This window comes from Cucurbita pepo, chromosome 1, assembly GCF_057944985.1.
Source record: "Cucurbita pepo subsp. pepo isolate OVF chromosome 1, ASM5794498v1, whole genome shotgun sequence".
Taxonomy (NCBI): domain Eukaryota; kingdom Viridiplantae; phylum Streptophyta; class Magnoliopsida; order Cucurbitales; family Cucurbitaceae; genus Cucurbita; species Cucurbita pepo.
Window position 1 is genome coordinate 15,281,123 of NC_141798.1, and position 15,186 is coordinate 15,296,308.

The window sequence follows — 15,186 nt, forward strand, 5'->3', positions numbered from 1 at the left end:
TGTAAATCCCTTCTCTCTGGACAAATACAAAACTCCCCACTCAAGGATAAGACAGTCAAAATCTCCGTTATTTCCCTATCGAACAAATAACATTCAAACCCAAGAGAGAGAAAAGATGTGCTACCAGAATTAAAAAGAACAGTTGTCACCAAATCATTTCTCATAATGGAAGTATGGTATAAATGAGGAAACGTAGAGCATATGGGTCTATCCCCTAAACAATTGACCTCCCAAAAGTAGGTATCCATCCCATTAGCAGGTGAGATGATAAAAAATTCAAACCAAGAATGTATCTAAAAAAGTAACAAAAAAACATCAGCTAGGATTCAGTAGAGGTTTTGCAAAAGCAGCTCTAACTTTGCATAATGTGCTGTTCTCATTAATAAGGTAAGACGATACTTTTCAACATACCTGCTCTTATATCCCAACTATGAAAAAGAGACACATATCACACATTCTAACACTTAATTGGTCATGTGTCAAACACGTGTTGAGCATAAAAAACACATACCAAGCATTAGTTGAACAAATTGATTACAGTTCCAACACTCGTTAAAGACATGTCTAACTCTTACAAAGAAAATCTGTTGGGACATGTGTCAAACATGTGTTGAGCATAAAAAACACATACCAAGCATTAGTTGAACAAATTGTTTACAGTTCCAACACTCGTTAAAGACATGTCTAACTCTTACAAAGAAAATCTGTTGGGACATGTGTCAAACATGTGTTGAGCATAAAAAACACATACCAAGCATTAGTTGAACAAATTGTTTACAGTTCCAACACTCGTTAAAGACATGTCTAACTCTTACAAAGAAAATCTGTTGGACACTAATGAACATATGTCAAAAAATTATTGGACACTAACAAAAGTATTAAAACTTTATAAATTTACAGGATAGAAGACAACAGAAACATCCTCACTTAATCCCTCTTTCTCAATCTTTTCTGCCAATCTTTTATAGCTTTTTTATTTTCTTCAAGATCCAAAATGGATTGTGTATTCAAAGAAAATAATTGAAACAATGCCTTCAACATAACAACGATGAGATCAACTTACCCTTGAATCTTTTTAATAAAGTTATCTGCTTTCTTTCATCACCTCTTATACTCATAAAGTATTTCAGACTCGTGGCATGTCTTAGAAGAAGCAAAAGATCTGTCAGTGGTGCAGCTACCAATTTAATAGGCAGAGAACCAGAACCCCCTAACAAGATTTCCAACTGATTCCATCAATCACGTAACAGCATCCCCTTCATCTCTGTTGAATTTCTACCTATTTGGATGTTGTTCATTTGATTTCAGAAATCCTACGTCATTTTCCCCTCTTCCCCGTTTCCCTTTCCATCATTTTGAGAGAGGGAGAGGAGCAGGAGAAGGGGCATAAACTTTAAAATGGACTACAAGCCAAACGAAAGCATTGCAAGCTATTCAACATACCAAAGAATGAAAGAATCAAAACTGATCTCCTCCGGCCTATGGAAGCAATCCAAAAGTCTATAACCTAATATCAACCTCTGGAATTATCTAATTATGCTATCTAAATTTATAATTTAAATGAAAAGGAAAGAAAAATAAGAATATGGCATTTCCATCATCCTATAAGAATGCTTGTTCAGTGAGAAAACTGAGGGATGTAGATATGACTTCAACAAATTGCCACTACATGTTATCAACAGACGTGTTGACATCTATGGACATACAAGGGATGATATTATTGTTTGGCTCTGGCCTAGATATTAAGAAACCAAAATATGAAAAAACATGATTTAAATTACAAGAGTGACCAATGAAAACTTACAGACTGTTTTTCCTCATTGTATCTTTTTGTCACTTCTTGGAAGCGTGCTAATGCCTATGGAACATCATACCAAATCAATTAATAAAAAATAAGTAAAAAAAACAGGTAGTGGGGGGTAGAGTGAGAGAGAAAAGAGGGAGGGAACGCAAAGAATATCTCAACACCTTCCGGTACTCTGTTTCAAATTTCCGTAGCTCATATCTCTTTCTCAAAATTTGAGCTTCGATATCTTTCAGTTTTTTCTGTTGTCTCTGCATAGTCTTTTGTACATTGTGTCTCAATAGTATATGCAGCAGTCTTGAAAAAGTTATCTCCTGGATAAACACGAAATATGTTAAAAAAGCAGTTAACACCAAACAGAACAAAATTTGGAAGATGAACTAAGAAATATAAGTTAAGACCATAAACTGCAAAATATGGGTGCCGGCCTTTAGCTCTGAGACCTCACAAGGCTGAAGACCTTCCAAACTCTTGAAGAAAGCAGCCTCAGGGTCCTTAGCCATTGCCAACTGCAACAACACATGAATTCATTCAACCATCAAATCTGATCGTAACGAAAAATATGACGTGATGACCTTTCTGGTCAAAAGAATAGGAAACAACAGTAAACTACACATAATTGGAACTTGAAGTACCGCATTGACAGTGGAATCCATCCTGTACACTTGAAAATGCAAAAAGTACAACCCAGCAGACGTTACTTTCCCAGTCTTCTCACTATCTTCCTACGGAAAAGCAATGGAAAAACCACAGTACGTCAACACGAAGTTGAATCATAGATTCCAAACATTAATTTAATCAAAACTATTTTTCAAGTTGGGATCCACATGACAGGTTATGGATATGGTAAGCTTTCATCAAACTACTCACGGTAAACCTACTAACAACACAGTTCAAAGTATGTCCTTAAGTATCATAAATATCAGACTGCCATAATAATTTTACGTTCAGAAAACTGAAAGGAGAGAATTTTTCCAAGCATCTCCAATGGAAAAATCATAAAGAAAAAAGTTTTAACATATATACAGCTTTTTTTTTTAACAGGAAAAAAGTTATCCATCCAGCTTTAGACATAGCCATAAAGAAGCTCATTGGACAATTGACATTAAAGACTTGGGGCAAGGACAACTAAATAGCTTTAGGAATAAACAATTCATCTTTCCTTCTAAATTTCACTAGCTATCTTCATAAAATAACCTCATTTAAATTATGAATCAATTTTAAATAAAATAAGTTGCTTTGTGACAAGGACAATTTGATTCCTCCAGAACTTCCACCATTACTCTACTGTGGTGCTCAAGAACCATAATAATGACATACAGATTTGACCAAATTTGGAAACCAAAGTTTGGAAAATATAAATTGTAAGATTTAGTTTTTTTTACTTGAAAACAAATGAAAGAAAATATGAGGCATACAAAAATAAAGCCCCAATCAAAGGGGGCCAAACTAAAACATAAAAAAGGTTTCAACTAAGCAAGATAAGACCAATAGGATTTACACCTAACTCAAAGAAAAGCATGCAACCTAACAAAGGACCACATATTCTCCAAAGGCCTCTCAATCCCCATAAAGATTCTATTGAAAGCCTAGTTTTTGTTTAAGTGCTTCTTCAAATAAATTGGTTATATGCAAGAAAATGCTAGAACTGCAATGTTTGATGATAACACCTACACTAGATGTTGATGACATTGCCATCCAACAGGGGAATGTACCCACAAGTTCATCTATATCAATTAACAAATAGAGAAAATTACATATACACTTTGAAAGGTGATACCTATATGGCCAAACTATAACCGCCACTGACATCATGTTCAAAAAAGAGCAGCTGGAATAAAAAAAAGGATAAGCACAGAAATCAGTAACATGAAACGGCTTACAAAGCGGATGCACATGGAGAACAAGACCAAGAATCAAGAAAATTTGCACATATCAGAAGAGACCATTTGGATGAAAGTTACTGGCAAAACTACACCTTGAATTTACTTTGTGAAGTTGAAGTAACCCTTATAGCAATTCCTGCCTGAGCTTGCCCCTCGTTAATTGTCACACCAAAAAAGTGAGCGCATTTCTTATCCACCTATAATAAAACAAACATAACAAGATATCAGAAATCCTGGAAATGTTGCTGCTGTTCTACCATCTTGATGTAAGCAATATATGATGCACCTTGCCACTAACTGATGTTCCAATAGGAAGAGGCCCGACTGTAACAGTTCCATTCAGAGCTTCTTCAAGAACATTATCAGAAACTGTAGTCTTAATAGGAACACCCAGCTTACTAAAACATAAATAATAAAGGTGATCAAGAAAAATCTAGACGACTAGACCAGTAAATAACTCAATAAATTTGCACCTGAACAAAGCTGCAAACATGGTATGGACAGTTCCAAGATTGGACAAAATCTATTGCCATAAATAACTCAATAAAAGTGATCAAGAAAAATCTAGACGACTAGACCAGTAAATAACTCAATAAATTTGCACCTGAACAAAGCTGCAAACATGGTATTGACAGTTCCAAGATTGGACAAATCTATTTCCATATCCATGCCACTAGCATCAAGGGCCTGAACACATTAATTACACAATGGAAGAGTTAATTAACAATCGTGACCTCAATTTGAATCTCAGAGAAAGCTTTGATTGGGAAAAATAAAATACTATGTATGGGATGGAAGTATGTGTAAGCCACATAAGGCCTACAAAAGTATATAAATCTTGAATTTGAAAATAATGAAGTATCTCTTTAAATATCATAACAACGCATCATAACAAGTTGATGGTGACAAGGAGACAAGCACCTCAAAGCCAGCACTGTCATATTGCCTTCTCTTCTCTGGATCAGATAGGATGCTATAAGAATATGCGACCTCCTTAAAATGCTCTGAAGCTTCAGGGTGTTACTTCCATTCTTGTCTGGATGATATCTACCACATTTTTTGGGGTAAGAATCACTTTGCAGATGGATGGTTCAAAAGATGAAAACAAATTTATTTCTTTTTTATATAAAAATTTGAAAGTGGAAGGGAGGAAATTGAAATGCGTAACTTAATTTAATACACCAAGAGCCTAGCTGAAATCTTATTCTGTAACCACTTGCAGCAATTCGTAATTTAATGTTAATGCACCTAAAGCCTAGCTGAACTGTAACAGAGCTGAATATCAATCACCACTCGAGTTCCAAACATGCTGAAAAGATGAAGAAAAAGAAAATTCCATCTTTCAGATATTACCCTCAAACAAAATGTCTGACCAAATTAACCATAATAATCTTTATGTTCTTTAAAATTAGACCAACGCAGATTAATAATCTTCTTACGTCTCAACTTGGGCATTTGCATACAGCATCTTCTCATTCATTATTGAAGGGAAGCAAGCGGTACGATAACATATGAACTAAAGAAGATCAAATTTCAGTGATACGAAGTGTAGAGCAAGAGAATTACTTGAAAGCAAGCTTCCTGTAAGCAGTCTTGATGTCCTGATCAGTGGAATCCCTGGAGACGCTTAAAACCTCGTAGTGGTCCCGTTGAAGCGCTGGAGCGGAAGGTCCTTCCGACTTTGAACCCGTTCATCTCTCCTTTGGATGGGGGAAAAGTCAGTATCCTTTCAAATCGCTTCAAGAATTGGAAAATTACCAAATTTCAAGAAGAAAATCTCAAAATTCAAGGAAGAAGAAATTATGTGAAAACCATTAGAAAAAAATGCATCAACATCAAAGCCTATTTCGGATTGAGCTCAATTTTCAGAAGATTAAAGGAAGCAAGTAATAATCCGTTGGTTAGGATCTAATCCACAAACAAGGGGCGTTGATACAAAATCATGGAAAACGAAATGAGACCCGGGGTTTCTGAAGATTTGCAGAGAATGTGGAGAAATTTTTGCAAGGAATTATTGTAGAAATGGTGTATTTCTAATTGCAAGGAATTATTGCCGAACCAAACCAAATCGTGAACACTCCTAATATTTGCGGAGTAAACAGGTAAGTATCGCATTCATTTTTAAATAATTTTAGTTTTGTACTTGATTACAAATATTCTTGTGGCAAGAGTTAAAAGGCACCGTCACTTTTGTTAGGGTTGTTTGTTGTAGCCATATTAAATCCTTTTTAGTTTGTTAGGTGTATTTTCATTGAAGTATTTACATACATTATGATCCGTTGAGAAGCAGAGATAGTAATGCCTAATCAATAGCTTACCTCAACTTTGTTGAACCCCTGAAACTGAAAGCATACACCAAAACAGAGACTCAAGTATTATAAGCATGGATGCACCAATTTGACCATTGAATTCTAGAAGACAAAATATGGTTGAAACTTTCTTTTTGTTGCTGACTGGGAAAAGGAAATAAACCTTGGCGGAAGTAATGCAATGATTCTACCAACCGAGCATTTTGACTGACCCTCGGGGAATATTGAACCATCTCTTTTTGAAAGATCTGAGGTCCCACATCTCCTTCATTCTCAACCTTCAAATTGATGCCAGTAGATTTACTATTACTTCCAATACTCGTAGCACCAGCTCCGATAAGAATTTGATGCTTTTGTGATGGTGAAATGAAGAGTGTATGTCATTCCGTTGTTTGAGAAGCTCATTCCTGAGTTTCAAAACCTTCAGAAATGCAAAGAGAAAGAACGGCATATCCATCCAGTAAACATAAATAACTTTGTTAAGTGATAAAAAGAAACTATACTAAGTGAAACATAATTTTCCTTCCCACTCCAAAAGGTCAAAAGAAATAATATAAAATTATATTAAATCAAGAAATGAAACAAAACTTATCCTATCAAACTAATGTGGAAAAAAAAAAAAACAAGTCTATTGAAAAAAAAAAATCATTGATTGAGGAACATTTAGAATATCATTTGTTTGGAAAAATGATAATTACAAAGCATATATTGAGTAAGTAAAACTTTGGGACCGAAAATGACCTCTATATCACCTTTTTACTTTCTGTACTTGGAATCCAAATGCCTAATACACAATACAACTCACTTTCTTTACGTAAATAAAAAAGTAATAAGCTCAATGGCAGACTGACATTGAAGTTATAACAAACCTTTGATTTCAATCCCCATTTGTATTGCTTAATTAGTAAGAAATACTTGTTAGAGAAATCGTCTCAATTTTGAGATAACAACAATGCGGATTCTATTAGCCTTCCCAGCTTCTCTCTCAATCTGGAAATAGTGTTTCTCAAGACTTCAGGCACTAATTCCTCCATGTCACCAGATTCATCATTCTGCATAGCGTGGAGCTCCCATTTCAAATATTTGAGAAGACTAGCCTCTGCCACGTTGACAAGACAGACTGCAGGGTTTGTGCACCTAAATTTCGTCACCATGAAGGCAGCAAGAACAGGCTGATCAGCCTTTACAAGCTCTGATATGAAGATAGGGAAGGTAATCTTCCTAAAAAGAAGCAACCCTCTCCTACTATTAGTACTTACACTCCTCCCTTTCTGTTTGAGGCATGTTAATTGGTCGCTACCAAAAAAGTTTCCCACCAAATAACAGAGATAGGAGAGAGTGTTATCATAAGAAGCATTGATGACAATGGTTGACACAATTCCTGAGGCTAAAACAAGCAATAAAAAATCAAGGTCTCCGCCTTGTTCATCTGAGATTCCATCTCGTTTCAATTTGCTTTCAACTGCATTTAGACTCTGCAATCTTAATGCTTCATAAGGCAACAACATCGCCAACTTCAAAGTCACAAAACAATCTTTATCGTCTAAAATGTCGCACAGGGTTTTGGCATCGTCTTCATCAAGCAACATTCCACAAGATTTTGACAATGATTCATCAACCAATCTCAGCACATCCTTAGACCGAGAAAGTGAAATGAGTTTTTTGAAAATTTCAGTCCAACAGACATGTAAAGGGTGAGGTGTAGGAGCCGGGACAGTCTCACTCCCTCTACTCTCTGTCGGTTCCACTTCCTGAAAGCTTTCCCACCCTTCATCCCAACCATCTATACTCCAATCATTTCCTCCACTGACAGCTACCGAGCCTTCAGCTTCATCTCTCTTAATCAGGAAAAGTCCATCCCATTCCGCCAAAATGGCCAGCAAACTATCTGCATGGACATTTGTAGTTGCAACTGCACAGAATTCCATAAAGCAAGAAACTGCAGTCTCGATGCAAGAAAGGTCATCGGACGTGACTTCTAAGCAAGGTGAGATTGTCCCCGCAATTAAAGTTGACTTTAGGGCAACTAAAGTACTTGTAAACCTGCTAGAAGTATCTTTATTATCATCTAATATTGTTGGAATACTTGTTAGGTCACTTTTCTTGGTTGTATACTGGAACTGTTCCCAACCTTCCCAAGGTAAAACATTATACAGTATCTCAGACGAGAAACCTTTGATATTTCTACCTGTGATATACTGCATAAGCTCTAATACATAGACACGGACAGATCTTGGTAATTGCAGATTAGCAGAGAACTCTGCCATTCTTTCCCAAACTTTACCTCTGGTACTTCTTAAATTCTCCAGATCACCTTCCAATCTACTAAGTGAAGATAATAGATGGCGCAGATTCTGGTGCTCATGGGAGTAATTGACCAGGTCAAGTAGAACGGACTCCAATATTTGCAGGTATAGACGAGAAATATCTTGAATCTCAATCTCAATTCCAGAATTCAAAGCAATGGGATATAGTGACACCGACTCAGAAAATACCTGTTCTACAGCTCCAAAACCACAACGAGAGACAATCATCGCTCTGCAGAAAACAAAAGCTTCAAAAGCAGAATCATCTAGTAAACCATAAGTCGCATAGCTTACAATGGTGTTCCAACTCTCACTTGGTGAGACACTATCCTCTATAACCAATCTAATAAGAACCTTTAGACAATTCTTTAAACACTCAGGATTCATCTTCAAACATTCACCTCTGGTGTCAGTTTTTCTCATTTCATCCAGCAATCTAATATAAAAATTCAAAAGGATGATAAGGCACTCCTGCCATGCTGAGTTGTCAGGTATATCTCCGTAGTTACTATATAGGGGTAAAATTATAGTGAAATACTGTTTCATAGCATCCAAAGCATCTGAATGAGACAACAATCTAAGATAAGTAGAGCTCAAGTCATAACTGTGGCCAAGTTGCCAAACAAAAGCCTGAAAGTTCTCCGGGCTTCCATTCTTGAAATCAGTGCTTATTCTAGTTTCCAAAGTCGTTAATAGTTTCAGGATGTAGTGTTTATAAACGTCCTGGGAACATATGAGACCTTTCGGCACTGGATCAGAATATATACCAACAAGGGTCTCCACCATTTGTGCCAAAGCTTTTATATTACCATCCTCAATGTGCAAGTAGATTTCACGGCTGAAGTGTTCAAAATTCAGCCTACTTAATCCAGCAATATTTTTGAAATTGAGATCCTTTATGACGGCGACTCGTCTGCATTCTTGTTCAACAATTTCGTAGAAATGAGCCAAACCAAAACTGGAGTCATGTACTTCGTCGTGTTGTGTCTTTTGTGGTAACCATCCACCTTTTTCCAGCTTCAAGTAGCAGTCAGCGAGCAACCCATATATACAGTGTAGCCGCAACTTATCAGTCCCATTAACAGATGGGTACACAGCGGTGGAAATAGTTTCAATGGTTTCTGCAGCACAACCAATAATCTCCTCTCTGAATTCTGAGATTTCGACCATAATATCCTCATTGTTCCAAGCCTCTGAAACCAGGATGGAACTTAGATATTTCAATAGCACCTGCAGGAAAAAATTATTTTTCATGGTTAAGATAAGGCCATTGTCTTCTGTACTTGCACTTAAAGATATGAAAGCTAGCATACTTGCCTCAGTCCGATTCATGCCATAGGTATTAGCTAAATTAAGAATATCCTTCAAAATATGTTTCTTCTCCAAATTTACTGATTCAATTAAGGACAGAACAACTCTCTCAATGTAATAACGGTCTCCAGATAAAAAACGTGATGTTTCAACACCAGGAATAATATTCTCCAACGTTCTAGAATGATCAGCTATACGTTTCTGTTCTTCTAGCTTAAGTTTCCACTCCCGCCAAAATGTTGATTCCACTTCATTACTTTTTCTACTTTGATCTGAGAACAAGAAAAGCATGAAAGAAGTTTTCATCACATTTCAAAGTAACAAAACGAAGCATTGTAAAAAATAATAATAATAAACCATCAAAGTAATATAAAAAGCAAAGCTAATCACCAGAGCTAAAGGTGTTCTTTTCTTTAAATTTTTCAAGAACCAGCTGCCTCCTTTGAGTTGGACCGTCGCACACAACTCGAGACTCGTGCAACGAACAATATGTCATCCCCACAATCATTATGCTACTAGCTTCTTGGTAGTCTTCCCTTGTCCGTAATTGCTCTTCAAAAACTTCAACCCCATTGAAGGCATCCACCAGATTCAACAACAGCGAACAGCCAGTCAAGTCTGCCACCTTGGTAGGAGATTCAATAACTGATTTTGCAAGAGAGGTGATCAAGCTGTCTTTAGGAACAAACCCATTCCTAGCAAGCCATGACAATAGAGTAGCAATAGCTTGCGTTTTCAAACTTGAGTATTCTGTTCCAGGATCCAGTTTCTTAATTTCTGCATTCTTACTCAGTTCAAGCAACCAAGGAAGTTGCAAATAAGCAAATGTCAAAAATTTTCCATTCTCTCTCAGAAAGGTAGCCAATTTAGTTCAATTTTCAACAGGTAGGTCTTTTGCAACAAGAAGTAACCTATTCACAGTACTTTCTAGAAAAGACTCTTGATCGTTCCTGCCAACACCACCAACTAATTCAAAACAATCTTTGAATTCACCAATATTTTGAATATTGTTTCCTTGAAGTGAGGAAAGCAAAGTACTTTGTACTGGAGGGTTTGAACAATCTGTGCCAGCCATCACCATTAATTTTGTGCACTGCCCTTGCATATCAAGTTCTTCCCATGCATGGAGGAGTTCAGAAATTGATTCCTCATCACAGTGGCTCAAAGAGAAACCTAGTAGGTGCTTTCGAGAATTAATATCCATATTCTCAAGGGAAGGACCCCTTGCTAATGCAGCACACAAATCCCAAACGGAACCATGCCCTTTCTTTGTTAAACCAAGGCAGAGATCGAATGCCAATTGCAGATCACCAGCAACTGCAGCTTCTCTAGCTATAGCTTCTTCAACTGCTGATATCTCGGTTGGAGAGCTCAATCCAAGAAGCTTGCCAACCTGAATGAGTTCTTCAACATGTATATAAGCTCCAGTCTGACTTGAAATTGCCATTTTTATTATTTCCATTGGATCTTTTATTTGTCTGAATTGCACGGGCAGAAGAGTCACTCCAAGGCTTGGTAGTAATTCTGTGAGAGCATCAATAATATCAACCTCCGCTTTGACATATCTACTGCTCGGAAATATGTTGAGACACTCCTTTGCCTTCCAGACCTGTAAAAAGATTTACCATGGCTATCATTTAACTAGTATGCACTACTTGGTAGGGGGGAATCCACAACAAACTACATCCTAGTTTAGGGTAGAATTTAAGTCAACTACATTTAGTGCAGAAAGTTTGTTATGTATAGGTCATTGCATTCTTATCCTCGACTTTTTTCAAGAGTATGAGATACAAACAATCTCCACAAAATAAGATACGAGATAAAAGAAATTGCAGTTAGTTAACATTAATCACTCAGTTCTCTTTAAAGTAGAGTGGTTGCTATAACTATTGCAGTTCATCCAACCAGATCAAATCATATATACTAAAATGTTCACAAGAGAAATACTATAAATAAATGAAAATAATATTATATTCAACCATGTTTATGGTGTTAACATAGTGTAGTTAAGTTCATATTTGAGCTTCCAGTTACTCATCGAGTAAGATGTCATTTACTCATCTTAAGGATGAGACATAATTGTTGTTCAGTGTCAATTAAGTTTAAGATTCACATAATTATCTAGGTATCCACAAAACAAGGGGTAAGAGCTCATTTCAAGTATTTAGAAAAATTAGACACAAATTGAAGTTCTGAAAAAGACAATTAAAAAAACTCGGCTATACGTAATAACTGATTAATTAAAATTATGAAAACTTACTTCTGGACCGTTAAGACTTGAAGCAGAGAAAAAGTACTCTCTAGCAGCTTGAATGACAAGGTTTTCAGCCTTCTCTGCTGCCAAAGAGACTGAACTTGTACCCTTCAAGTAGTTTCTTGCAAGCGAAAATTTCCCATCTTTTAACAGTCCACGACAAAGTTCTACCAGCATATACTCCAGGTCCAAAAAAGGAAATGCCTTCTGCTTCAGACACAGCATGTCATGCCACATATTTGTCCAATCATTGTCCGATCGACTGGACTGTTGACGAATAAACTTTGAGAGTATAAGGCGCATAATTTGTTTTACACCTTTACCATCATCATGACCTTCTAAGAAAAATTGCATTGGCTTCCGCACCTGGAACGTTAGAAAGCAAATTGGGTATTTGTTGAATTTGACATTAAGAGGAAGAAAACAAACAGTAAAGAGTTTCAGTTTAATAATACTAATCTCAACTGGTTATGAGAAGTCTACCAACCTGGAAATAGGACAAAAGCCTTTGTGCTTCAACGTGGCCTTCTGCCAGCTTGAGTCTTCTTTTCAGGTCATCAGAGGATTTGGTGTCTGAAGTATTTTTTAACATAAACCAATTACAATTAAGAGATTATCAATGACTGAGCTGTAAATACAGCAGGCGGCAGAGCAAACAATTATGTAGAATTAATGTGCAGATAAGATAGCTTTACAATATAGAAGCATCAACATAGCATAACAATTGTGGAAAGTAGACCTCACTACTGCTAGGAAGGCATCATTTCGGAATCAGCAATTGAGGAATTGGAACCCCTAGCTAAAATGCTTTGGATGAATATAGTCAAAGCATTTGTATGGCCATAGAAAGAAACTTTTGGATATTTAAAGAAAAGGGAAAGGATTAGAGGGAAGTTTATTGCATAGCTAAAAACCATTGGTGATCTCTAACATTATTTTTTTGTTATTACACACCTTCTTTTGACTCTGGTTGAGTTGCTTTTTTAGTTAACCCCTTTGTGTGAGATCTAGCGTTTTAAGATAACTTTTCTCAGACAGCCTCTTTAAAAATTTTATAAAAAAAAACAAATTCTTATCAGAATAGAGTTAAAAAAAGAGACTAGTTTCAAACTTGCATAACTGAAAAGAATACGTCACCAATAAAGTTAAAATTACCTTGTATTTGAAGTAGCTTTGTCAAAATGCCTGCCATGGTACTCCATCTATCAGTTACGGTAGAGAAATATATGCACTGTAACGCACAGTCAACAGCTTCAACGTCACTCCTAAAAAACTCATTAGTTTTGAAGTCTCTGCACCATCCTTCAATGACCAATAGGCATATCTCCAACTTATTCTCTGTAGCTAGTTCCTTCATCCATTTAACTAAAAATGATTCAGTCGTATCTTGATTTTCCAAAGGGTCAGATTCTTTTTTAGGAACTGAGGTCATATCAGTTGATCTTTTTCTCATGAATGGAACTGCTTTGTCAACTAATCTTCTGATTACACTTTCCTCATTTATACCCTTCAGCATCAACTTAAATTTCTCATACGAAGACAACTGTTCCCAAGAAACAAGATCAATGCAGATATTATCATCGCTTCCTTCAGAATAAATTAGCTGATGCAAGTAACTGACATCCTCACAAAATTCTTGTAATTCATGAATACCTTTTCGGTTAGCACAATCAAGCAAGCAGAGACAGTTGTCAAGCTGTCCACTCAAAGTATCAATGTCTCTAGCTCTTTTCATGTACCACATTGCAAGTTCACTAATTGAAGGCCAGATAAGTCCAAAATATTTCTTGACAATAGGTTCAGTTCTAATCTGTGAACTAAGCTCAAGATTTTCAGGTAATTTCATTATAAAGTTTAACATCTTCTGACATTCAACCCAGTCCTCTTCCCTCACTGCAATGCTAGTAGGAGGAGACCTTCCAGGGAGAAGCTGCAAATAAGTCCGCACAGGAACTGTTTCAGGAATAGCAGATAAAACTTCTAACAAGAAAGGACTCGTGGAATATGTGTGGCGCTTGAACAAGAGGTTTAAGGCTCCAATTTTTCCATTTTTTGCAAGATTAATAGCAGCTTCCTTGATAGGCTTCATGCGGAAGCTACTATATTCCTGCACAGAAAATCTGATGAAGTTGTGCTGTCAAATTGCTAGTCAAAATAAGTTACAAAAACAATGAAGCTTCGTGAAGAACCCAACACAGGTACGCAATAGAACTGAGTCAAAAAATCTTATAATGTTCAAAGGTACAATCCAGTTCAATCACTAATCGTTCATTCTTTCTCACAATCACCATGAAGCATGCGATAGGGAACAACATTTCATATCCATAAATCTATTACAGACATGCTATATCTACAAATGCATTAATTGGTCAGGGACACCCTTTCTCATAAAAAGCAACGAATAATAAGGCTTATTATCAATAGTCTATATAGAATAACATTAGTATCCTCAAAGCATATACCTGCCCATATTTATGCCAAGATATGTTTCCAGTCTGTCCTTAAATTGCAGTAACCGGAGTCTAGCCAGGCGGAAACTCCATATTTCATCGCTTTCAAGATCTTCTACTTCAAGAAACTGGTAATGGTTGGTTAGTTTCAGCCCATAATCAAGCATTGCCTCTACAGCATCTTCTGTTGGTCCAACTTTTTCAATACATTCAGAAAGGATGAAAACCTGATCCTTTATCTTTGACAGATATGCATTCATATCATTAGTTCCTTGATCAGAATGCAGCCACTTGTCATCTTTATCCAAGCCATAACAATTAGCAAAGTCCAAGGCATCTTGATACTTCTGATTTCTAGTGAAGAGATTATACATTTCCAAAACAGATCTATGTGCGAGTGATAGCAAGCTCCACTCCAACCGAGAGATGACACGATCATTAAGTAAGAGTGAAGATGAAAAAGAGAAAACCCGAGAGAGAAGGCCGAAACTTCTTGTCGCCGGAAAAAACTCGCAAGTTCGATGTTGGAACCCGAATCACCGAGAAAGGGAGAACTCCGACGTTAAGTTTCGGGTTGTTGAGATTCTCCGTTGTTTCTTTCCAAAAACCCTAACATATTCACGGACCTTCGCGTGGCTAGGTCGACATTGTGGTATCTTGACGGACTGAGCGGAAGAGAAAACGCAGAGGAGAGAGGGAGAAACGGAAAGAGGAGGTTAAAGAAGATAGGCGACCCGCGGGGCACGAACCAACCCGATTTGGTGCGCCCGTGACCCGAACCGAGACCTTTTTCCTTCTGACCAATTCTATCCCAATTTGGAAGAATGTCTCACCCATTTCCATTGTTACTCATTCTATAGGACATT

At 36.8% G+C, this 15,186-nt stretch overlaps 1 protein-coding gene and 1 pseudogene across 2 annotated transcripts; both read right to left on the reverse strand.

Moving 5' to 3' along the window:
* Positions 1-730: 730 nt before the first annotated feature.
* On the reverse strand, positions 731-6,456 carry LOC111793989 (chaperone protein dnaJ 15-like; annotated as a pseudogene). The gene is made up of 14 exons (XR_015422291.1): positions 6,328-6,456; positions 6,212-6,277; positions 6,009-6,032; positions 5,257-5,381; positions 4,612-4,737; positions 4,295-4,377; positions 3,977-4,088; positions 3,783-3,887; positions 3,585-3,635; positions 2,440-2,529; positions 2,206-2,313; positions 1,969-2,118; positions 1,805-1,858; positions 731-1,343 (listed from the first exon to the last, which is right to left on the reverse strand). The product of XR_015422291.1 is annotated as a chaperone protein dnaJ 15-like (transcript).
* Positions 6,457-6,651: 195 nt separating this feature from the next.
* LOC111793950 (MAG2-interacting protein 2-like) lies at positions 6,652-15,165 on the reverse strand. Its single transcript, XM_023676037.2, is given in 7 exon segments — positions 6,652-9,535; positions 9,623-9,888; positions 10,007-11,225; positions 11,877-12,236; positions 12,358-12,443; positions 13,026-13,990; positions 14,333-15,165. Coding segments are annotated over 7 exon segments (5,862 nt in total). The 5' UTR covers positions 14,695-15,165; the 3' UTR covers positions 6,652-6,931.
* Positions 15,166-15,186: the final 21 nt, after the last annotated feature.